This window comes from Lygodium microphyllum, chromosome 17, assembly GCF_053477565.2.
Source record: "Lygodium microphyllum isolate KBCC chromosome 17, Lygodium_microphyllum_v1.1.10, whole genome shotgun sequence".
In the NCBI taxonomy this organism is placed as follows: Eukaryota; Viridiplantae; Streptophyta; class Polypodiopsida; order Schizaeales; family Lygodiaceae; genus Lygodium; species Lygodium microphyllum.
The window spans coordinates 73570131-73596019 of NC_141151.1; the positions used below are offsets into that span (position 1 = coordinate 73570131).

Consider the following 25889-nt stretch of genomic DNA (forward strand, 5'->3'; position numbering starts at 1 on the left):
AATTGAACAAGCTCACCTACCAAAGTGAAGAGCACTTTGCTACTTTTTAAGAGTTTAAACTTTGAATCATGTTTTTTATAGTAAGACAGAAAAGCCTATCAGGCCTGAACCTTACAAATTTATGAGCTGAACTTTGAAGGATCTTAAGAGGCTTTCATGGAAATGATTCCATAAACACTTGGTAGTCACGATGGTTGGTTTTTGACACGTGAAACCTTACATACCCTTCGAAATGGAAGGGAAGGGGGTAAGCATAATTATACAAAAGTTTGATAAACTGGAGTGTATTTTCAAAGGGGTGGCAAAAATTTGGTAGTAATAGACGTGCAAGGAAAGCAAAAAAAGGTGCAGGCCACTTGGGCCCTAAGAAATCTAGACGACCACCGATGCTGGTGCTCACTAATTTGCCCTATATTTTGTGATTATTACTTATGTGATGCTGGTGCTCCCAAAGTCGAGAGAAAATGCCATCCAGCTAGCTACACGTGTCATTGTGTGGCCAATAGCGATGCTGACCAAAACCAAAGGTCGATCCGGATACCAAGACTAACTAACCCAGCATCGTAATACGAGACATGGCCCGCAAATTTCTTAGCTGTTAAATATCTCTACTTTCACGCAAACAAATACATTTTTGTCAGGATCTCTGTTTTTTTTTATCTCTCGCAATGCGGCCTTAAAAAAAAAAAAAAAGAGGATCTCAATTCGTCGGTGGTGTCTCTCTGCATAAAACTTTCTACCTTTGTTTTTTTTAAAAAAAAAATTAAGGGGGGTTTTCGGGTTTATGTTTTTGTGTGGAGGATCGTGTTGTCTTTGCCACCTCACTGGAATAATTGGGCCGTGGCCGGGGGACAACAGCTCTGTTCTTTGGCCGCCCGGGGGCCGGGGGCTGTACTGGCCTGTCCTTTCATAGAGGATCGTGCAGCTCTCCTCTCTCCCTCTCCCTCATCACCTCTCTCTCTCGTCTTTTGAATTATAACAGGCATCATGGACATCACGTCCCATCATCACCCCATGCCATCCGTCCTCCTCCTCGAATCCTGTCTCTTCCTCCTGCGTCCTCTCCTCTGTAATTAACACAGAGCCTCCCTCCCTCCCTCCCTTATTAGCAACTTCTAGCCATTATAGCCTCAGTCTATACCATTCGATTAGCCCCCCCCTCCTTGCCCCCCATCCCTATGGTCAGACCCTCTCGCCTCCCTCCAGGCAGCCATGGATCATGCCTCTGGGGACTCATCATCATGTAAGGTCACCTACATCGTCTCTCCCTATGTAAAGAAATACAAGTCCAGTGAAGAAGCCAAGCCTCATTCGAGAAGAAAACGAACGGTTCTGAGCTTCTATGGCGTGCTGGCATTCGTGGTCTGTAGTTTGCTCTTGGTATCCATCCCGTATTGGAATTCCGCAGGCAAGCACGTGATATCCCATATGAGGATGCAAATTGCAAGCTGTACATACAATGGCAGAGGTCAGGGATCGGGGGAAAAGGAGGTGGTAGTCAGTGACGATCAGGAGGATGAAGTGATGATAATGGACGCTGGCAAGACAGAGCGGCTTTTGGAGCAATTGAAGAAGAATGGAAGCACGGCATGCCATAATGCGAGTACGGCAAGGACGGAGGTGGTGGGGCTGCCGGAGGAGAGGCCCGTAAGGATAAAGACGGACGAGGCCTTCCTGCTCAGGATGATTTCGGTGGGGGAGGACGGGAGACCAAGGTGCGCGGGGGGTGACTATTACGAAGCGGACTTGGAAGGCGAGCACTGGAAGGGGCGGCCGGAGGTGACGGACCGGGACGACGGCACGTACGAGGTCCGTATCCTGGTCGACGGACGGAAGCCCGGCCGCTACAACTTCACGGCGCGCCTCCTCTTCGGCAACCTGCACGGCCTCGACCACGAGACGGAACTCTGGCGGCGCGAGGGCGACGTGGTGGCGGAGGTGGAGTTCCTGGTGGAGCCGTCGGGCGGGGCGGCCGTCATCTCAGACGGAATGCGGACGTGCGCAGCATCGGACCTCCGGAGCGCCGGCTCCGGCGGCGGGCGCTGGACGCGCGGCAGTTACAACCGGAGCTGCGCGCCGCGGCCGAACGACGGCCGCTGGCTGTGCTTGGTGGGGGATGAGGCGGAATGCGAGGCGCCGTGGTGCGAGGGGCATGTGGCGGCGCTGGAGAGCAACGGGTGGGTGTACTCGGATCGGCGCTGCGGGTTCCGGATCTTCACCAAGGCAGAGGCGTGGGAGTGCCTGGCGGGCAAGTGGCTGTTCATGTGGGGAGATTCCAACATGCTGGATTTCCTGCGGAATCTGCTCCTCTTCGGCCTGGACTACCCCCCTCCGCCATGGGCCAACATCTCGACGTGGGAGATGAACCGGGAGGTGGAGCAGACCCTGTTCGTGAACCCCACCCGGCCAGACCAGGCCCTGCGCGTGTCGTACGTCTTCAACGGCCACCACGAGACCTTCGGGGACTACCTAGGGCTCGACTCGCTGCTGGACGGCGGCTACCGCGACTTCCTGCGGCGCTTCTTTAACGGCTCGGCGGGCGCGCCGGACACGTTCGTCTTCAACTCCGGGCTGCACGACGGAATCCACTTCGGCGGGCTGCCGGAGTTCGCGGCGGCGGTGGAGCGGGCGGCGGCCTTCTGGGCGTCGGTGTTCCGGCCGCTGGGCAGGCCCATGCGCTTCCTGATGCGCACCACCGTCGCGCCCGCGGGGGCGGCCCGCTGGAAGCGCTCTAACCCGCAGAAGATGGAGGCATTCAACGCGGCGCTGCTGGAGGGGTTCCGGCGCCGCCTGCGGGGCGTCCACGTGCTTGACGCCTTCGACGCCACCTTCCCCTTCCACTACGACTTCTGCTGCAGCGATGGCGGCCACTACGGGCGGCCGCCCGGCATCCGGCGCTGGCCCTGGTTCGACCAGCCCCACCACTACTTCATCGAGGTCATGCTCGTCCACATGATGCTCAACTCCGTCTGCTCCCACCCGCCCTCCGGCACTGTGCGAGAGACGGAGGCGACTCAGTCATCGTCGTCGTCGTCGTCGTAACGTGATGCTATATACTCCGTCTGGGCCCATCCGACATCCGGCACTTTGCGAGAGGCGCAGTCCGGCACCGTGCAAGACGGAGACGACTCAGTCGTCGTCGTCGGTAGCGCCCCACCCCCCTTTCACACGCTTTGCTATTTTCTTTTCGTCACCCGCGCGCCCTTAAGAAACATTTTTAGCGGAGGTTTATCAAAATTAGCGCTCTTCATTTTTAAAAAATTTAAAATTTTCCTCTCTTTTTAAATGAGTCGCAAAATAATACAATTATTTTCCCGGTGCCTTTTGTCTGTCGAACTTTGGTACGACTCAGACGAGAATATCTTTCCTACCTGAAGACACAGTATGCCAAAATCCCGACACGGACGAGGGACCACTGACGAGGGTTCAAACACCAGTCAGGGACTCGCACTCTGTCTGCCGCGCACTGCGCAGCCAAGGCTTTTACGTTGCTATGGACTCTTTCAAACGTAAAACCCATCAAAATCTCCGGACTCCGGACCTGCTGCCTATCCCATCTCCCTGACAAGGAAACAGCCTAACTTCTAAGTACAGCAACTCTTTACATCGCCGCATCTCGACGCCTAGCCAATACGCCCTGCCCCCTTTCGGCCTTTCCTCTTCGCTAGCGGCTACAAAGTGAGCGTCAGACTCGCACTTTCTAAAGCAGACAGCTAAGCGCTATCGTAATTGAAAAAATTATGAAGGTTGAGTACTCCGTACTGCAATGTGAGGCAATCAATATGAGGGCTGCAAGAGCCTCAAGGCCTACACCCGTTGCAAACGACTCGTAGAAGCTAAGGTTTAGTCTATGCTATTGCAAGTTTCTCCCTACCAAAACTTAAAGATTGATATGTGTACAAAACTTAAAGACTGATATGTGTAATACACCATAGTAGTGCTCCGCCTATTTTTTCTGGGTTGTTGCATCCAAGGAGAATGAATTTACTAGGTGGTTCATAGCAACCTTTCAGATGTAGAGCTCATTGCTCCAATGCTATGTTTTGGGCAAAGGGTTTTTTGGTACTCTTAGGCTCTAGCATTAAGCATGATTTTTTTGTTGGGTAGATTCTATGGGTTTTCTAGGAAATTTTGTGCATGTTATCTCTTGGATTATAGAGTTCTCCTTACGAACATGCTATTTCACAAGTGCTCTATGTGGATCCAATTCCCAATTCTCCCACATTGGTTGGAAAGTAAGGTCAAAACCATAGGTGGAGGTTCTTGGTCAAATGTTGTATCCCTCAAAGCAGGTAAGGATTGAAGTAAACCTAGAAATGAGCTTTGCATTGTTTGAGATCATAGGTAAAAGATTTCTATACATGCTAGAACCACATAATGGAAAATGGATAGAGATCCTTGCATTAGTACACTTTCTTCTTTCTTGAATGCTTGCTAAATGTGCAAAACATGAAGCCACTTTGCAAAAGCATGTCCACACAAAGGTAAAATGAAAAGAGCAACGATGCACATGCAAGTGTAGGGCAACCAAGGTGAAGACTTGAGAAGGTCAAAAGAGCTTGCAAATTAGCATAATTGCAAAGGAGAAAGGAAGGTTGAGGGGGTGAAGCTAAACTAGGGTCTACAAGTGCCAGGTAGGTACCAAAGAATAAAGAAGCAATGCAAAGCTACAAGCAAGTGGTTGTGACCACATGCAAAGGAGTTTCCTATTGCAATCAAGGCCTAGGTTGATGATGAAGTCACTATGGTCTCAGTTTATGCATTGAATGCTTTGAAGAAGAGGGTGGAGCTATGGGCATCACTAGGAGAGCACTTGAATCAAGGGCATGCAATCATAGCATGAGATTGGAAAATGACAATTAGCATGGAGGATTGGATCATGGGTCAATTAGGATGATTGAGGAGGAAAGGTAAGTATGGGGAAGTTAATGCTTGTGCATGAGCTACATGATATTGCTGAGATCGGAGAGTAGACTATGCACATGGCACAATCACCACAAGGGTCACACTTGGAGGCTTGACAAGGTCTATGTCAAGGAAGGCAAGTTGGTGGATGGAGCCAAAGATGGACTTTAAAATTTGAATTGATATATTTGGTTATGATCATTACCCTTTACTACAACATTAGTCAATCATTAAAGGTGTTATTTGGAATGGAATCCCCCTTGATAATGCACTTGTACTCAACACGGCATAGAAATGTATGAGGGTTCACCCTCGAGGAAATTACTTATGATTGAATATATGTGTGCATCACGTGGGTTCAAAATAAGGTATTTTTAAAATACCATCTTTATACATTTTTTACATACAAAAGGGTGTAATATAAAGGGGTTATTTACATATTGAATAAAAAAGGGTTATGTTTTATTTAGGAAAAAGTTACAGATAAGGATATTTATAAATAGGCCTTGAATGCACGTGATGTAGAGGATATACATATAGTAACTTCCCTGAGGGTTCACCACTAGATATAGGGAATTGCATGTAGAGTAGAAACCAAGCAAGGCTCAGAGTCACTACTACTCCACATACAGGAGTTTTTGTAAGCAATGCCATAATGTACCTACAAAGCCCTTACACTCACCCCTGCATAATGGATTGTTGTCCTCAGCAATGTAAAGGTAGTGTTTATTGACTTATTCTAAGGTATTAATATAGCTCATTCTAACAAGTTGGTTAGGTCTAGGACTGGTGGACACATTAGTGGGGTCTTAACATAGCCTTTTCTATCAAGTTGGCCAATGTTTGCCATACTATGACTTGGGGGGTCTTAGCACAGCCTTTCCTATCAAGCTGACCCCGGTATGCCTACTAAACTCTTTGTTTTTATTGGTTCAATCCACCCTTGACTCAATTACATTTGAGGAATGGAGTCTTCAAAGTAATGACTCAAGGTACATTGGAAGTATTGTTGGGGTTTTCCTTGATCCAGGTAGCGAAGGCCTCTTTGTTGCGTTCATGAGCCTTCGCTTCTAAAATCCAAGTAGTTTCTAGTGGATCATGTTGTTCACATTAGGTATTCAAGTAGAACTTGTGTAGCATGAAAGGCATTATATATATAAATGCTCTTAGGCGGTTCTAACTTGCAAATAATCCCATTTAAAACTTGGGTGATGCGGTACGGTCCATAGTACGGATGGTTGAACTCGGGGCTCATATTCTTTGATAAAGACATATGCTTTGAGTGGGCAAGGATCATGTCTCCCTTAGTGAAGGAAACTATTTTGCACTTGTTTGCTTATTCAATCACGTTGATTTTGCTCTTTTCCAAACTTTGCTTGGCTACTACATTTTTCTCTCTCCATTTTCATAAGAAGTCTCATGTTGCATGTTATATGAAAGAGGAATTTCCCATTTGTGTCATGGATTAATGTTGCTAGAAGGATTCTCTCCCAAAACAATGGTTTCTCCAACATTTCATCATTTTTTCTCTTCATTGCTAGGTGATACTCATATCTATCTGATTGCCACACTCCTCTAAACCATTACTATTCACTTTCTAGATTTTTTCCAATATTTACATCACTTTCATGATCATATTATAATCCAATGAGAAAATTGGATTTGAAAGTTTTTTATTTGGCCAAAATGAGCATGAAACATACATCTATGGATATGGTTGCAAAAGACGTGTTTATTTGGTCTTAAAGAAAGTGATTAAAGGTTTGATTTGTTGGTCTTTATCAAACCGAAGTGGCTTTAAGATCATTCATGTGTTATATGTGACCATAGATAGCATGAAGGTGGGTGCCTTGTACATGTGGTTTGTGATTACAACAAGGCACTACGTTAGTCATGTATTCATTGAAAGCTTAAATCATTAGCTATGCATTTACATGATGATATTGCACATCACTATACATCATGCATTGGTCATACATATATTTAGTTCAACTTTGCATATCACTTAGATTTCATTGGTTGAGTGTTTGTGAGCACATCCTTGCTGTGAGCTATATAGAGCCTCAAAGGTTGCACTTTTAAGCTTGTTATGAAGAGGTTGAAGAAAGTTTTGTAACTTGAGCTTAGCTTCTATGTACTATGACTTTCCTTTGGAAGCTATACATAGCTTTTGTTGTTAATACAAATATCTTATTTTGCATTCTAAAAGAGAAAATTAATATGTAGCTATTACCAAGTACTATGCTTGGGTGTATTAACTATCAATTTCAACTTTCTAGTATTTTTACGTCAACTATAAAAGAGAACGAATTCATTTGGATTATGTGATATGTATCAGAGTAATCATTCAATACTACACACTAAAAACACCATTCCACTTCTATTTTGCTTGGGTGTATGACATGACATGCATACCACTTCTACTATACTTGGGTGTATGCACATGACGTGGGGGTATTGTGGCATGCATAGTTTTTCTTTATGATGTAAATGTATTGTATTAAAGAGGATAAAAGTTATTTGCAACATCCACATGGATTAGAGAACTTAAGCCAATAGTTGGTAGTAGCTATTTTATGATAACATATTTTCCCTCTATGCTCTCATAGCCTTAAACAAGTGCTTGATATCACTTAAACACTTGCTAGCACATTGTCCACAATTCTTGCAAAACTTTGCTTCCCCTCTCAACCTTTCATTTCTCTAACCAAACATTCTTCATTGTTAACTATGTAATATTGCCCATATATTCCAAAACTCTATTCACATCTCCTCTTTCATGTAGGAGCATATGCTTACATCTCACTAAGTTGTGTAGCCCACCTTGTGACCATTTTTTCTCAAAGGTCCTTTAGATATTCTCGATGTTGGCATTCCTAAACAAAGTGGAATATGTCCTCCTTTTTGTAGAGTTAACTCATTGGGCTAATCTACACTTAAACTTCTTGATTGTTTTCTTCCTTGGTAACTTCCAAAATAAAACTCTCCAAAGTAACATTGATTCTATGGGAGGGCTTGAAATCCCACACCCTCATGCATCTCTTGTGAGTGGAATCATCCCCTCTAACTCTTTGACAATATCTAAATGAATCTTCCCTCTTAACTCTCAAAGCCTATTTTTCTTTTCATTTACTGAAGGTGCACATTCTTTCTTGATGCTCAATATTGAAGGATTGCCCCCCTTTTAGACATAGTCACCATTGGCCACTACTATTTTCTCTTTTCCATAACAATCTAGAGCCGATTTCCTTCAGCCGGTATGAGATCAAAATATACTCTCACTTGCTCTATTGGTTTCTTATCAAGTCTTCTCAAGTCTTACAAGTCAAGCCAATATACGATTCCATTCTCCACCATCTTACTAGCCAATTTGGATTTACATTGCAGAGGAAGATAGCTGTCTTTATAAGCCTCATGTAGGGTCCATGGACCGCTCTAATCCTTGGCTCACTGATCATCAGAGCTTGTATCCCCTCACACATGGCCCTCTTGGCCTAAAGAAATAAAGCATTTCACTGCAAACTAATTGGCCCTCTTGGCCTAAAATGGATAGTTCATTCCAATCCATGCAAAATATGATCTCCTTGGCATATACAAAACATCCTATCAAACTAATCAGGATAGCTTAAAATAGAACTAGCCTCATGCTACTCATGCGAGTCAGCTAAAAGCTTGATCTATGCTCTTTGTACATCCACTAGTCCAAGCCTTTCTACTAATATCTCAGTAATAATGGCCATCTCTTCTTGGGTACTATGAGATGAATGAATGACATCATTAGGTTGATATATCTCATCCCCTTGGTCGTCATTCAAACGGATTGCTTGTCCCAACTTTCCAGTAACTCCTCCTACAGGAAGAATCACACTACAAGGATTTGAGCTAGTAGCGACGCTGATTAGCGACGGCCAATAGCGGCGTCGCTATTGGCGTCGCTATTTGCGCGTATTTGCAACGCAAATAGCGACGCCAATAGCGACGCCGCAGGGAAAAAAAGCGCGGCCGAAACCAGAGTGCCGTTTTCATTTTCTTTTCTTCGCCTTTTGAGAGCGAGAGCGAGGGAGAGAGCGAAGGCTTTGTGAGAGAAGAAGAAGAAGAGACTTGCCGCCACCGCCGCCGCCACCACCGCCGTTGTTCGCGAAGGAGAGGAGGAGCCCTCGTTGCAAAGAGAAGCCGCCCATGCTCGCCATATCTCATTGGTGAGTCTCCCTCTCTCTTTCTTTTGTTTGTTGAAGGTTTAAATCATTCTCTTTTGCTTGTTTAGGAGAGGAAATGAAAGAGAAGGAGAGGGAGAGGGAGAGAGAGGGAGAGAAAGAGAGGGAGAAAGAGAGGGAGAGGGAGAGGGAGAGAAAGAGAGGGAGAGTGCATTCTCTCTCTCTCTCTCCCTTTTGCTTGTTTAATGTTTAAATTACTTTCTTTTTTGCTTGTTGAAGAGAGGAAACGAGAGAGTAAGAGAGAAAGAGAGGGAGAGGGAGAGGGAGAGGGAGAGGGAGAGGGAAAGAAAGAGAAAGAGAAAGAGAAAGAGAAATAGAGGGAGAGGGAGAGGGAGGGGAAGGAAATAAGAGAGGGAGAGAAAGAGAAAGAGAGGGAGGAGGGGGAGAGTGCATTCTCTCTCTTCCTCTCCCTTTTGCTTGTTTAATGTTGAATCACTTTATTTTTTACTTGTTTAGGAGAGGAAATGAGAGAGAAAGAGAGCGAGAGGGAGAGGAAGGGGAAGGAAATGAGAGAGGGATAGAAAGAGAAAGAGAGGGAGAGTGCATTGTATCTCTCCCTCTCCCTTTTGCTTGGAGGATGTTTAAATCACTTTATTTTTGCTTGTTTAGGAAATGAGAGAGAAAGAGAGATAGAGAGGAAGAGGGAGAAAAAGAGAAAGAGAGGGAGAGGGAGAGGGAGAGGGAGAGGGAGGGGAAGGAAATGAGAGAGGGAGAGAAAGAGAACGAGAGGGAGAGGGAGGGGAAGGAAAAGAGAGATAGAGAGGGAGAGGGAGAAAAAGAGAAAGAGAGGGAGAGGGAGAGGGAGAGGGAGGGGAAGGAAATGAGAGAGGGAGAGAAAGAGAACGAGAGGGAGAGGGAGAGGGTGAGAGAAAGAGAGAAAGAGAGGGAGAGGGAGAGGGAGAGGGAGGGGAAGGAAATGAGAGAGGGAGAGAAAGAGAACGAGAGGGAGAGGGAGGGGGTGAGAGAAAGAGAGAGGGAGAGGGAGAGGGAGAGAAAGAGAGGGAGAGGGAGGGGAAGGAAATTTAAGATAATAGACTTATTGATAATGGTATGCAATGTGCTTTGCCATGGGCCACGTACTTCATCAAAATGAACCCAAAATTATTGTTATAGAAGAAGAAACCCTTAAATTGAGTATAGGATAATTTCTCTCAGGTCTTATGACTATGAGTAGAATTGATTGAAATAAATTTTATTACTATAGTGATAAAATTTCATAGATGGAGCGCATTAATTTTAAAATGGATTACTTATACTCAAAGCCGAGATATAACAAATAATTATCTACCGGGACAAACAAATCGTTGAGCATGATACAAGGCCGAGATATAACATCGGAAAATCTCTCGACTACTATATACAATGCAAGTTTTATGGTCAACTTGCAACTTGACGTACATGTCCTACATCTCCATAAAGCTATCCATTTAAGCCTCGTTTACTGTAATGTAGATAAGATGGCAAACAAAGAAGGTATTATTGTTTAAGACCGCGAGACGTATCTTAATCAGCGTATCCCATGTCCTTGCTCTCAATGCAAGTTGGCAATTAGACGAAAACGCCGATTGTCTATAGAAAACGTACGACAATTTGGCGAGTTTCAATCTGAGATCATTGATCAGGCGATTGCGGATTTTCAGCAAACGGTAATTTGAAGTTAGCATTTTTCATGCATTGTACTCTCAAGCTAATTGAAAACCATACACAAAAAGATTGGGTCTTGTTGGCAAATTTTGTATCCAGGGGGGTGATGTCTCGACCCAAGGGGGAGTGCACCCTTTGCGGCCAATTAGAAGAGTTCGTGGACGTGCGATGGATGGATTGCAGGAGCCAATCGACCACTCGCAAGGCCCATCTATACCGTCAATGCCAGAGGAGACAGACAACCTTCCTGACTTGCCTACAATCTTGGAGCCTGAGATGGAGGCAATGATCGATGCATTGATTCCCATGGATGTTGAGACATCTGACCCGCTTAGAGAGGAAGCATCCATACCATTATATGATGGGTGCCGAGTATCTCGGTTGAAGACATTGCTTGTACTCTTAAGTGTGCAAGCAAAATACGGTTGGAGTGATACGAGTGTGACTGAGTTATTCAAGTACCTTGCACATAGACTTCATTGTTTTTTTAAAAAAATAGTATTATTGCAAAATTTTGTGTTTTTTCAAGGTGTTTTATGCTTTTTTCCAGGTTATTGAAATATCATATATTGCCACCTGCAAACACCATGCCTGAGTCTCGTGATGATGCACGACATGTTTTACAGAAGCTTGGTATGGACTATAATAACATCCATGCATGTATCAACGACTGCATATTGTTTCGAGATGAATACGAGACTATGGAGACATGTCCAAAGTGTGGTGCTCACAAGTATCGACAGGACTTGCAAGGGCAGACCATCCCTCAAAAAGTTCTCACACACTTTCCGCTCATCCCCCGCATAAACCACATGTTTCGCACGTCTGCCATGGCAAGCTTGACAACGTGGCATGTGCAGAATAGGTCCATGGATGGAGTTCAACGAATATCAGCAGATTCGCGCGCATGGAGCCACATTGACTCTACCTTCCCAGGCTTTGCGCGAGAGCCAAGGAATCTTCGGCTCGGTCTCGCCATGGATGGTGTGAATCCATTCGGTCTGCGCTCGACTTCTTACAGTGTGTGGCCTATAGTGCTTGTCAACTACAACATTCCTCCATGGCTTTCTACGAAGAAAGGACATCTCATCCTTAGCTTGCTCGTCCCGGGCCGCTACAAAGTAAAAAATATGGATGTGTATATTCGTCCATTAGTCGATGAGCTTAAGATTTTGTGGGAGGAGGGGGTCACGGTGCAAGATATGAGCAGGCAAGATGGTCGGCGGTCAGCCAACATTCGAGCCATTCTCATGTGGACGATGCATGACTTTCCGGGATTAGGAGAGTGCTTAGGTGAGCAGACCTTTGTTCTCGCTGGTAATATCTATATTTTATTTCATTCAATCAAGTATTCACTAGGTCGTGGATCGCCTTGCAGGTCTCGTTACCTCAGGTTATCATGCATGTCCATTGTGTGGGCCACAGTTAGACTCCCGAAGGTCACGAACCATGAAGAAGATGGTATATCAAGGATACGCCGCTTTCTTGCCGGAGGATCATGAACTCAGGGAAGGTTTTCTTGGACGACCTCCAGCACGTATAAACGCTGCAAGCTGGTACAAGCTGAAAATGGTAAACCCGGAATCACATCCAAATGGAATGCGACGGTTCTCATTTTTCTACGAGTTGCCATATTGGACCCACTTACAGGTCAACCACTTGTTGGATCCCATGCATATTTTCAAAAATGTGGGCAACTTGCTATGGGATCACATCACAGGAAAGAGAGACACTATAGGGTCACGAATGGATTTAAAGGAGGTAGGTAAGATGGAGGCGCTTTGGCCGCAGTCGAGTGCTGAAGGGGGAGTGTAGCTTCCTTGCGCTCCCTGGGTTTTGTCTACCAAAGAAGAGCGCATTGTGAAGCAAGTAATCAAGTCTATCCGCACTCCGACGGGTATGATGCGTTCTCTCAGGTCCGCATTTTCTAAAGATGACCAGATGTCTGGGCTAAAATCCCATGATTGGCATAAGATATGTCAGGTTTGTGAACAGAATGGATTTTAATTAGCGTGGACATTTTGAAATTTGAAAAGTGACCATTATTCTCAATGATTTCTCATTTGTGGCAGTTTGTCCTACCGATCGCGATCGCGGGATGCCTAACTCCAGAAATTCGCGGGGCCATTTACAAGTTGTCGACTTTGATGCAATGGATCTCACAGAAAGAGATTAAGACGTCCTCTATTGAATCCGCAAGGCGGGGAGCAGTTGAGACAGTCTGTCTCTTTGAGAAATACCTGCCCACTAGCATGCTCACGATACAAGTTCACCTTCTTGTGCATCTTGTGGACGAAGTGGAGATTGCTGGACCTGTCCATACACGATGGATGTTCTTCTTGGAGCGCTTCATGAAAACTCTGAAAGGCTTTGTGCGACAAGGAGCTCGTCCGGAAGGTAGCATGGCGGAAGGTTGGTTGGTGTCAGAGGCGTTAGTGCATATCTCACAATGGCTACCAACGGTGGAACCAGACAATGAAATGCTATGGACGCTGAAGGACGATGATAGGCTAATTGGAGATGTGGTGGTTGGAAATGGGGTAGAAAAAAGAATGGATGCCTCAATGGAAGAGAAGGTGAATCGCTTTTGTATGTTGCACCATGCGTCCATGGAGACGTGGCTCGCCAAGTACCAGATTGTAAGGCAAGATCAAGAGGAAGCGCGAGCTGAATTCCGACGCAGTACGCGTCACCGACCGATTCGATATCCCGAAGGCATGGAGGAGATGCCGCGGTTTATGTCAACACGATGGTTGCATGGAGCCTTGACCGTAGCATCCAGCGAAGGGACAGAGGTCTCAATGGAGGAGTGGGAGTTCTCGAGGAGATGTAGTCCAAAGGTAATGAGGGGTTTAGAATGTGTCGTATCTAAATTTGCTTGCTACATCTAATTTGAGTGTTTCAATGTGCAGTACAAAATATATAGTGTAGCGTGGTCGCGCGGACGGCATTTTCGGGTGGAGCGTATTGACCAAATGCGCTCCACAATGGACTGTGGTGTCATGGCAAGGTTTGAGCAAGAGAGCCGGCGACGAGCAATGGATCCGAACACGGTTGTGGATAAGATGGAGTATTTTGGAAACTTGCAAAGTATTATTACGGTGGATTACCGTAGCTTCTCCATGATACTATTCGATGTGCAGTGGTTCAAAGTGGTACTTGGAGGAGCTGGAGCAACAGTTCGATGAGGTCCATCTGGATTTCTCGAAATAGATTAAAAAAAAAATGGATGGATTTGCGCGACACCTTTGTGTTGCTGGTCCATTGTGAACAGGTACAAATAGTCATTTGCTTGCTAATTGTAATACGACATGGTTTATGTCACAATGGTTTGAAGTCGCTTTGTAAGTGTTTGTGAACAGGTAATCTTCTATCCAAACCCCCGACAACCTCGATGGTGGTATGTTATACCTTCAACTCCTCGAGGTGCGAGAGTATCTGATCAAAGCGATGTTCCAGGCATAGATGAAGAAAATATGCAAATAGAGGGATCGATATTACAAGGGCTGGAGGCCACCGCAAGCTTGGAGCCCGCATCGGCTAACAATGATGGAAATACAGAAGTCGTAGAATTTTTTGAGAACGAGGCAGACTCATTCTTTTGTGGTGACATGTTTATCGACCTTCCAGTGTATGCAGAGTTGTGTCAGGAGATTAACATGGGACCATAGAATACTTCATTCTTGGAGAATTGTATTACTCAATTCGTTGTTTAGATCTTCCATAAAGGTAGATAAGATACGCATTTTAAGAGGGATTTTTCAAAAATGATTTATATTAATGTGCTTTGTATAGTTTAAATTGATTATTCTAACATCATTTTTTATCTGTACAGGTATCGACATTTTCAGGATGAGTCGAGGGATGAGCGATGAGGAGTTTCAGGACATGATGGCACACATGTCTCCAGATCAGCTCGCGAGATTCAGAGAGATGGCAGATCAGGAGCTGTCTCGTTCTTCTTCAGGGCGCTCTACTAGATCAGCTTCAGCTAGATTAACTTCAACGCGATCAGATGCTTCAGCTTCGAGCAAACGATCTCGACGCTTGCGACTTGGGCCAGAGGGAGGGACTGCAACTGCAGGAGGATCAGGGGGGGTGCTGCTGTGGAGATACGGACGTGGTGTCTCCGTCTCGTCGTTCAGCTGGAGCTGCGTCACCTCCAGGATTTGTCACACCTGTGGGGACGTCCACTCCAGTTACTCCGGCTTTTGCGCAGCCGTCGGCAGATGGCATGCCTTTTGGTGGCACTCCTTTTGGTGGCACCCCTTTGAGTGGCACTCCGGGAGAGGGTACCCCCGTCGGTACACCGGATGTGCAGGGGTCTCCTGGATATGCCCAGGAGCGTGGACGGAGATGGGAGAGGGCCCATCTTAGGCATACTCCTAGGGGTTATGGATACCTAGTGGATGGCAGGTCAGGAGCCATCATCATGAATGATGAGGGGAGGAGGGTGATGGCTCGCATGAGGGAGTTGTGCCAACAAGTTTTTCGGCACAACGTCCTGGATCATTGGAGGAACATACCGGAGGGGAGCAAGGACTACATAGTAGCATCCTTGCACGAGGAGTTCCCGGTGCCAGCCGCAGTGGATAGATTCTCTACGGGATGGATGATGGATTGCATGCGTACATACATGTCACATAGACGATCCGACGCACGCAAGGCAATCAAGAGTGGGGCTCCAAAGCCCGAGTGGTTAGATGCAGACGACTGGCGCCGACTGAGGGAGGAGGCTACAAATTCGCCATGACGTTGGAGTCAGCAGCGGGAGGTGGCGAGGGCACGAATCGAGGCCGGATCGGTACATCATCTTGGGAGTGGCGGCCACAGGACATATTTGGAGGACTTTGTAAGTTTCTCTTTTGTTTTGCTTATTTGTTTTTTGAGATATTCTTTGTACTGACAATCATGTTTCTAACAATTAGCATTTTGTTTTCTTTGCAGCACTCCGTTACAAATCGCGATTCGCAAGGCCTTGAGACTTGATATGCAGAGAGGCACAGTTTCAGGGCATTGATCGACCGATTGTATAGACGCGGCGGCCCTGTAAGTCACTCATCTTTCTTGTCCGTAGTTACCATGAGATATTTGAATGCATTATTGTATGGTGGATTGATATGTTATTTCTTTTTCTGCAGAATCCGTTTAATGCTCCTTTGCAGTGGGACGAGCTTTCGGGGGACGAGGATTTGTAGCTCGCCCTTGGATCCTTAGAGCTCACACACCTTTAGTTTTTAGTCGCCCGATCTATGTAGACATTTTCTATGTATTAATGATATCGTTTCATGATTGTACCAATCACATTTTATGCGATATCATGTATTTATTTCATGTATCAGTTTTATGATTTCAGTATAAATTCTTTTTGTTTGCAAATGCTTTGTATGCAGCAGTGCAGAAACTATTTTGTATGGCTCTCATATAGCACACAGTGCTATATGTGGTAGGGCAGCTTGCTGCCCTGGCACAATTTTTTTTTCTCTGTTACCGTCGCTATTTGCATCGCAAATTTACTGCGCGAGTCTCTATTGGCATCGCTATAAGCTTCGCAATGTGCAACCGTCGCTATATGCGTGCTATATGCGTCGCAAATGCGACGCATATAGCAACGCATATAACAACGATTCTATGGTGTCGTCAATAACGACGCTTTTTGCGAGGACGGGGGCAAATTTTGTTGTTTGTATTTTCGTCGCTTTAAACGTCGCTATAAGGTCTATATCTTGTAGTGTCATGGATTTATGATCATTCAACTCTTCTCTAATTGGACCATTACATATGCCAATAATACGATCCAAACTAGACAGAGCTTCAAGCCTAGACCCATCACATAGATGCATCTCAGGGTGGCGGTCCCTATTGTCAGATGTCGCATTATGGCCTTTAGTCGCATCCTCTTGGGAATCCATCAAATCATGTCCTCATGCGATTCCTGGCCCTTCATCTGACACACCAATAGTATTTTTAGGGGTTTTGGGCCTCCAAATCCATCTCATATTCCTTTTCATATTCTCAGACTACATCATCTGCCCAGATTGGTCCAATGGACTCACAATGGATTTATCACCATTACCAAAAGGCCTTACAGCCTTATGGCTTCTATTTAGTACAGGTAGACCTTTGGCATGCCGCATCTTCTCTACACGAGATGTCGTTACTTGCCTTGTTCACTCTGTAACAACTGCTTAGCCATAGGAACCATGCTTTTACTAAAATGAATAGCATCTACTTGAAAGCATGATTCATCTATAAATTGGAAAGGTCTCTCAAGAGCCTTACTAGGAGCACAACTAGAACCACTCATAGAACACTCACCTAAGCTTGTAGACCTAATGGTTCTATCAATTCCACCGTCACAACTACCTCTCACGGAAGTGTTGCAAATCTTGATAGGACTTACTGGGCTTGGAATCTTTTTATCCCCAGGGGGTATATTATCCCTACTATTGCCATTTTTTTCTTGGAGATTTTGACTTTTTAAGTTTTGTATTTCCTAGCCCTAATGCCTCAAACATAAACTTGTAAACTCCTCAGTTATCCTTGTACTACAGTCTCTGTACACTTTGTGAGGTCCCTGCTACAGCCTCTGGATGTCCATCATGTTTGTGGTACCCACACTTAGCCTTTTCTGGATAGCCTCTGGTGTTTCTGCCATGTTTATGGTGTGCCCACACTTTGCAGGTGTTGCTTTTACTAAAGCCTCTACACATGATGCTAGGAGGCATATTCCACGGTGGATTCCGTGAGGTTTTACGGTGGATTCCATAAACTTAGATGACCGGGGCTCATACAAAAAGTGGATTCTTTGTGCGAGAAGTTGATAAGGACGCCTGTCCTTTTCGGGCGTTTCATTAATTTAGTGTGTACATGGGTGATTCCATAGCGGATGATTCCGCAAAATGCATATTAAATTAATAAACGTTTATGAGTTTAGAGTGCGCAATCGTAATAAATTAAGGTTAGGATTTATTTCTAACCAGTTGATTTATTTATGTAGCTGAAGACTGCTAGGTATTCACTTTTGTCGGTTTAATTGTATTATTTTACTAACGATTGTGAATGCTTCAGTTGATGTGTAGAGATAGCAGCAGTGGCGGAGGAAAGCATTGGAGTCTAGCGATTATTCGACTTATGGATTATATTTTGATAGGTGCCACGCCTATATTTTGTTATGTCTATTGAGGCATCGATTATTTATTAATATTGCATATGCGCCTATGCGCACGGATATGTTATTTCTATTTGGGCATTGAGATTGGGCGTGCCAGACTCTATGGGCACCGTCCATTAGCTTTATTTCCTACTTTTGTAAAAAGGCAAACTCAAAAGCTAAAAGCTTGTCATATGTTTGTAAATTGGGCTATTATTGAGCATAAAGATGGAAATATACATAAAATACATGCTTTGTGAAGCGCTCACACAAGGCATGGGGGGAGATTGAACCCAATTGGTCTCTTGCTCTTGTTGTTCATGCTTTTTACATTGTTTTTTGTGCAAAAAGGTAGAGTTCATTGTTCTTGGGGACCTTCCGGGATTCACTACGTGAGTATACAGCGGCCGATCTACGCACCAGTGGTATCAGAGCGGAGTTGAGATCAAGAGCTTCCAATCGCTATCCATCTCGTGCGAAGGCGGAGCTCCTGGAACGATCGGGCTCTACAGTCACTCTCGTCACGAACCGTCGATACAGGCAGACTTCTGGCGATCAAGAATCCCTGTTTCTACTCTCAGATCGCGAAGGACCAGGCTGTACAGGCGGAGGACCACGCATTCATCTCCTTCACCAAAATCGTGGATAACAAACAAAAAGAGTAACTTTTTCCTTCATTAAGCTTCAAAGCTTCAAGTTAATACTTAACCAACTTGATTAGAAGCTTAACAAGGCTTCTCTCCACCAAATCGTCATCGTGGTATCTCAAGATCTGGCCGTGTTTTTTGTCATTTCAGAAAAACGGCCCCCCCCCCCACGAAAATCAGACGATTAAGCTTATAGCTTAATCCATTAAAGCTAAGTTACATTACTCAAGTCAGACAAGACAAATTTCCACTCTACAAGTCAGCAACTCCAGGTCTTGCACTCCAGAAATCAAGTCCTGCAAGTCGAATGTGATCAAGTCCTGCAAGTTCACTAAGTCGGCTAAGTCTGCAACTCTGCAAGTCGGCTAAATCTGCAACTCTGCAAGTCAGACTAGTCAATTGGAGTCAGAACTGACTAATGTTCAAAACTCCTAGAAGGGCTATTCCTGCGCAAAAACTCTGAACTGCAAAGTTGTTCGTGGCAAAGTATTCTATCCATACGCAAGTCCGCTGAAGTATTTTCAGCATAGGCAGAAGGAAATATTGCAGATTTTCTGAAAATTGAGAAAGAAATACCCAAAAACACATAGCCTTGTAACCCCGAATTTGAGCTACGCTCATCCCGCTAACCTGATTTTGAGTGAGAAAGGTCTTTTGAGTTTTACAGGATGACGGAACCACATATGGATGATCCTATGGCTGAAGACGACCTACCTGAGCCTACCATGGAACAAAAGCTGGATCTAATCATGATGCAATTGGAAGAGGAACGAAGGGCTAGGCAAGCATTGCAAGCGCAATTGACAAAATTACAAAGAGCGTCTACTGACAAAGAAGAACCTCAAGCTGAAGATTTGATTCGACGTACCATCGACGCCACTCTTGAAGCTCAAACCATTCGCAAGGAATCAAAGATAAGTAAACGAAGTTTCAAATTCCGCACTTTCAATGGCATACGAGAAGGAAAGACTGTTTTATCATTCATTAGCCAGTTTGATGACTATTTCCATGAGGAAACCTATCCAGAAAAAGATAAAATCAAGTGTGTTACTAATCATTTGGTAGATAGAGCATCACTTTGGTGGACTGTAGTACGCAAGAGCATAGAATGTCCTACTACTTGGGACGATTTCAAGAAGAAATTCATGCAGAATTTTCTTCCACCGCAATTTCATGAGAAGGCTATCAAGCAATGGGATCTACTTCAACAACGGGATCGTGAGCCTATTCCTCAGTATACATAACGTTTTTGGAATGCACTCTTAAAGCTACGCATGCTTGAAGACGTACCAGAGACGACACATAAGCGGAAGTATATGTCTAGACTTCTTGGACATTACTACGCTGAAGTGAACATGTTCAAGCCTGCTACTCTTGAAGACGCCATCTCACTAGCTCATGACACTGAAGATAAGTTACGTGGTAGAGACAGACGACTACAGCAATTCCAAGCCAATGGTAATTATGGATCTAAACAATTCAATTCCAATTTTAGAAGGTTTAATCCAGGTTGTTTCTCTTCACCATCTTTCCGTAAGAATTGGGCTAAACCACCTGCATTACCATCCAATGTCAATCCAAATCCTAAGCCTATTCCACAAGCAAATCCAAATGTACCCAGACTTCCAGCCATTGCAAATAATGTAACCAAAGCCAAACCAATAGTATGCTATAAATGTCACCAGCCCGGACATCTCGCAGCAAATTGTCATTCAAAGAAGCCACCAACTCATATCAACTATCTTGGAGCCATGGACGAAGACGAGCATGAGGATATGCCTGATTTCACTGAAGATGAGGACGGCACTACTACTATTTCCGACACTTTACCAGGTATGCCTACTCCACATTCATTATTGACTATAAAATGTTTGGTGCATGGAAAGGAAAAGACTATCTTGCATGATGACGGTAGTACTCATGACTTTATTTCAGCAAAATTGGTAAAGGAATTGAAATTACAAACTGTACCTACGCATTATCGCATAAAAGCTGCATTTTTAGGCACTAGGTATGGTACACAAGAAGTACAAGATTTAGAGATTCAAATTGGTTCATACACTGAAAGAAGAAATTTCTTAGTTGTTCCATTACAATCGAGTGACATTATTTTAGGAATGCCTTGGCGACACCAGCATAATCCAGATATAGATTATTCCACACACACAATGAATATTAATTTTCAAGGAAAATCTATTACATTATATGGTATGCATGCATCTAATGTTTTTCCACTGCTTTCGTATACTCAAGCAAAACGTGCATTACGCAAGAGTAGTAAATCATATCTCATTTGGGTGAATGAATTGCAAGCAAAGGAAAATCATATGCACCCTAGGCATAAGGAATTTCTTGCATATTTTAAGGACTGTTTTGTAGAAGACCTACCACCAGGTTTACCTCCTTCACGTCTAGAAGACCATAAGATTGATTTGATCCCTGGCACACAACCACCTTATAAAGCACCATATAGACACAACCAAATAGAGCAAAAAGAAATCCAGAGTCAAGTTGAAGAATTACTCAATAGAGATTTAATTCGACCTGGCAGCTCTCCATTTGGTGCACCTGTACTTTTAGTCAAGAAAAAGAATAATACCTATCGTATGTGTATTGACTACCGAGCTTTAAATAAGATCACTGTAAAGAATAGGTATCCTATACCTAGAGTTGATGACCTTATGGACAAACTGCAAGGATCTTCTATATTTAGTAAAATTGACCTTAAGTCTGGATATCATCAGGTTAGGCTAGATAAATCTGACATATTTAAGACTGCATTCAGAACACAGTTTGGCCATTACGAATTCTTAGTCATGCCATTCGGATTGACTAATGCACCTGCCACTTTCAGTAGAATGATGAACCGTATCTTTTTAAAATATCGGTATTGTGTGATTGTTTTCTTTGATGATATTTTGGTGTTTAGTCAAAATGAGAAAGAGCATTATGAGCATTTGTCATTAGTTTTTCAATTATTGAAAGAAATTCAATTGTTTGCAAACCTTGAAAAGAGTGAATTCTTTAAGACAGAAATTGAGTATTTAGGTCATATTGTATCATCTGAAGGAATTAAAGTTGATCCTAAGAAAATTGATGCAATATTGCATTGGCCTGTTCCTAAAAACGTACATGAGTTACGCTCATTCCTTGGTCTTGCTAGTTTCTATAGGAAGTTTGTACGTAATTTTTCATTACTTGCTTTACCATTAACCAAACTTCTCAAGAAAGGAATTGTTTATCAATGGACCGAAAATCAACAGAAATCCTTTGACTTACTGAAACATGCATTAACCAATGCCCCTGTTTTATAGTTGCCTGAATTTAATAGACCATTCTTTCTAGTTGTGACTGACGCTAGCGGATCAAGAATAGGAGCTGTACTAATGCAAGACAATCATCCAATAGCATATTCTAGTTCTAAGCTGAAACCCTCTGAGCTGAAATATTCCACATATGACAGCATCATAGGCAGCACAATTGTTTTTGAAAACTGTTTTTACTAACCATGGATTGCCAAAAGTGATTATTTCAGATCGTGACTCTAGATTTTGTAACAATTTTTGGATTACACTGTTTGCTAATCTAGGCACAAAGATTGATTTCTCATCTGCATTTCATCCAGAAACAAATGGACAAACAGAAGCCACAAATAGCACCATTCTAGACCTTTTACGTGCATATACTATCTCTAAACCTCAGACATGGGACACTCATTTGCATTTATTACAGTTTGCATATAACAATACACCTCACACATCTACAAAGAAAGCACCATTTGAAGTTATTTATGGATATAGATTATCTATACCTGTTGCATCTTTGTCTAATAGAATTCAGAGTGCTGATGATATTGCTAGTATGAATAACAGTATTTTTGATGAGGTTAAGGATATGATTGCTAAAGCCCAGCAATCATATACCAAACAAGCCAACAAGAAAAGACAAGCCATGAATTTCAAAGTTGATGATTATGTTTGGCTGAGAATAGAAAAACGTAGACTGCAAAGTGTAGATAGACATCCAATTGTCAAACTAGCTCCTAGATTCTATAGACCATTTAGAATCATTCATAAAATTAATGATAATGCATTCAAGTTAGAATTACCATCTCATTGGAAAATTCACAATACATTTCACATTAGTTTATTGAGACCATTTAGAGGCCAATTACCTATCCACCCAGTTTATGAAAACCCACCTTTATTAGAGGAAGAGACTAAAATACTTGAACCAGAAGCTATCATAGACACTGATTATATGACCACTAGAACTGGCCGAAGGTATTCTAGATATCTAGTTAAATTTAAGAACCATCCTGTAGAGGTAGCACAATGGATGCACGCTAGAGACTTAAATGCTTTCCCCACTCTGTTAGCTCCACATTGAGCTAATAGCAATTGAGGTCAATTGCTATCCCACCCCGGGGGGTATGATGCCAGGAGGCATATTCCACGGTGGATTCCGTGAGGTTTTACGGTGGATTCCATAAACTTAGATGACCGGGGCTCATACAAAAAGTGGATTCTTTGTGCGAGAAGTTGATAAGGACGCCTGTCCTTTTCGGGCGTTTCATTAATTTAGTGTGTACATGGGTGATTCCATAGCGGATGATTCCGCAAAATGCATATTAAATTAATAAACGTTTATGAGTTTAGAGTGCGCACTCGTAATAAATTAAGGTTAGGATTTATTTCTAACCAGTTGATTTATTTATGTAGCTGAAGACTGCTAGGTATTCACTTTTGTCAGTTTAATTGTATTATTTTACTAACGATTGTGAATGCTTCAGTTGATGTGTAGAGATAGCAGCAATGGCGGAGGAAAGCATTGGAGTCTAGCGAGTATTTGACTTATGGATTATATTTTGATAGGCGCCACGCCTATATTTTGTTATGTCTATTGAGGCATCGATTATTTATTATTATTTTTTATGCGCCTATGCGCACGGATATGTTATTTCTATTTGGGCATTGAGATTGGGCGTGCCAGACTCTATGGGCACCGTCCATTAGCTTTATTTCCTACTTTTGTAAAAAGGCAAACTCAAAAGCTAAAAGCTTGTCATATTTTTGTAAATTGGGCTATTATTGAGCATGAATATGGAAATATACATAAAATACATGCTTTGTGAAGCGCTCACACAAGGCATGGGGGGAGATTGAACCCAATTGGTCTCTTGCTCTTGTCGTTCATGCTTTTTACATTGTTTTTTGTGCAAAAAGATAGAGTTCATTATTCTTGGGGACCTTCCGGGATTCACTATGTGAGCATACAGCGACCGATCTGCGCACCAACACACTTTGTACTTTTGGTTGTGATTGAGGAGGGGTGTTGAGATATTTGTAATCACACCTACTTTAGTCCTTTTGTGAGAAGCAGTGAGGGCTCATGACCAGAATCCCATATGCACAGTAGGAGAAAGTACCACCACTCAATTCCTATAAAGCATTGTACTTGCACTCTTTTTCTAATGCAATGATAGTACTCTTTTCTTTCAAGTGTCATGTCACTATCAATACACAAGATTGTGTTTATGAGTCCAAGTCTCAATCTTGGAACCTAATTCACTTGTGTAACAATTTGTCCTAGTCAGGGTCAATTGTCAAGATTGTGGGAGAGAAGGAAGGAGTCTCACTTGAAGCTTTCTTGCTTGCACAATGGGGGAAGACACACAAGGGTGGTTGCTGAAAACAGTTTTCCTCTTCTTAGTTGTGTAAGCCAAAAGAACTCTAGTACAAAGAAATAGAAGAACCCTATGTATGGGTCTCAAACCAAACTCAACTAACTAAGGTGGCATACTAACTGAGCCACGAACTAGAGTAGGTAAGGATAGCTATCATGTAGCTATTATTCATGGGCGGTGTACCAACCGCGTCTGCAACTGACAAGTCGGTGACATAAATACACAACGGTCACCCTGGCATATCACGAGTGGAGCTCGATATCTCAACACTCCCCTTCGAGCTCAATCCCAATTCCTGCACACCAAGCAGGTCTCTGAACTTGCGCAGCTTCTCTGTGCCCAATGCCTTCGTGAATATGTCAGCTACCTGATCCTCTGTGCTGACATAAACTAGATCAATAAGACCTAGTAAAACCCTCTCTCGCACATAGTGATAATGCACCTCAATGTGCTTTGTTCTAGCATGATAGACTGGGTTATTTGCCAAGTGTATACTACTCATGTTGTCACAATAAATGACAACTGGCCCATCTGTAGACTGATGCATATCATAAAGTAGCTTATGCAACCAAGCTACCTCACATGCAGCCATTGCTGCACCCCTGTACTCAGCCTCTGTGCTCGACAAGGCAACTGTAGGCTGTTTCTTGCTGCTCCAAGTGACTGCAGCACTCCCAAAAGAGAACACATATCCACTGGTAGATCGTCTATCAGAAATACTACCAGCCCAATCAGCATCAGTGTATCCATGCAACTGTATCTGAACCCCAGTCTCATAAAATAGTCCATACTGCAATGTGGACTTCACATACCTGAGTATGCGTCTAGCCGCATCCAAATGTGGTTTCCTTGGAGCCTGCATAAACTGACTTACCAATCCAACAGCATAGCTCAAATCTGGCCTGGTAATAGTCATATAAATCAAACTTCCTACTATGCGTCTGTACATAGTAGGGTCTTCTAGAAGCTCACTTGTATCTGCGCTCAGCTTCACATTCTGCTCCAAAGGAACTGAAATAGGCTTACAGCCTGTCATCCCATATTTGGACAGCATGTCCAATCCATACTGCCTCTGCAAGAGCTGTATCCCACTTGGTGATCTAATCACCTCAATGCCCAAGACATAACGCAGCTCTCCCAAATCCTTCATCTCAAACTTCTGCTTCAATAGCATTTTCACATGAAGGATATCTTCATCACTGTCACCTGTCATAATCAAATCATCAACATAAATGACAAGTAGCATAATACCTTTCTCTGTTTTTCTCACATAAAGTGAGAAATCTGCCTTGGAAATCTGAAAGCCAATAGTGACAAGATACTGTCCTATCTTGTCAGACCATGCTCTAGGTGCTTGCTTCAAGCCATACAAGGCTTTCTTCAACCTGCAAACAAACTCAGGATGAACAGCATGCACATAACCTGGTGGCTGCTCCATATATACATCTTCTTGCAAATCACCATGCAAGAAGGCATTCTTTACATCCATCTGATGTAAAGACCATCCCTTTGATGCAGCCATAGCAATGACTGCTCTTACGGTTGCCATCCTTGCAACCGGACTGAATGTTTCTTCATAGTCAATGCCATATGTTTGTGCATACCCCTTGACTACTAATCTTGCCTTGTATCTGTTCACA

At 43.5% G+C, this 25889-nt stretch overlaps 1 protein-coding gene across 1 annotated transcript; it reads left to right on the forward strand.

The window, feature by feature from the left end:
• Nucleotides 1–925: 925 nt before the first annotated feature.
• Nucleotides 926–3253, forward strand: LOC148022038 (uncharacterized). Its single transcript, XM_087697636.1, has one exon. It carries the CDS (start codon nt 1213–1215, stop codon nt 3040–3042), a length of 1830 nt encoding a protein of 609 aa, XP_087553762.1. The 5' UTR covers nt 926–1212; the 3' UTR covers nt 3043–3253.
• Nucleotides 3254–25889: the final 22636 nt, after the last annotated feature.

Coding starts and splice junctions, on each gene's coding strand:
- LOC148022038 (XM_087697636.1), top strand. CDS start 1,213: ATGGATCATGCCTCTGGGGACTCATCATCATGTAAGGTCACCTACATC.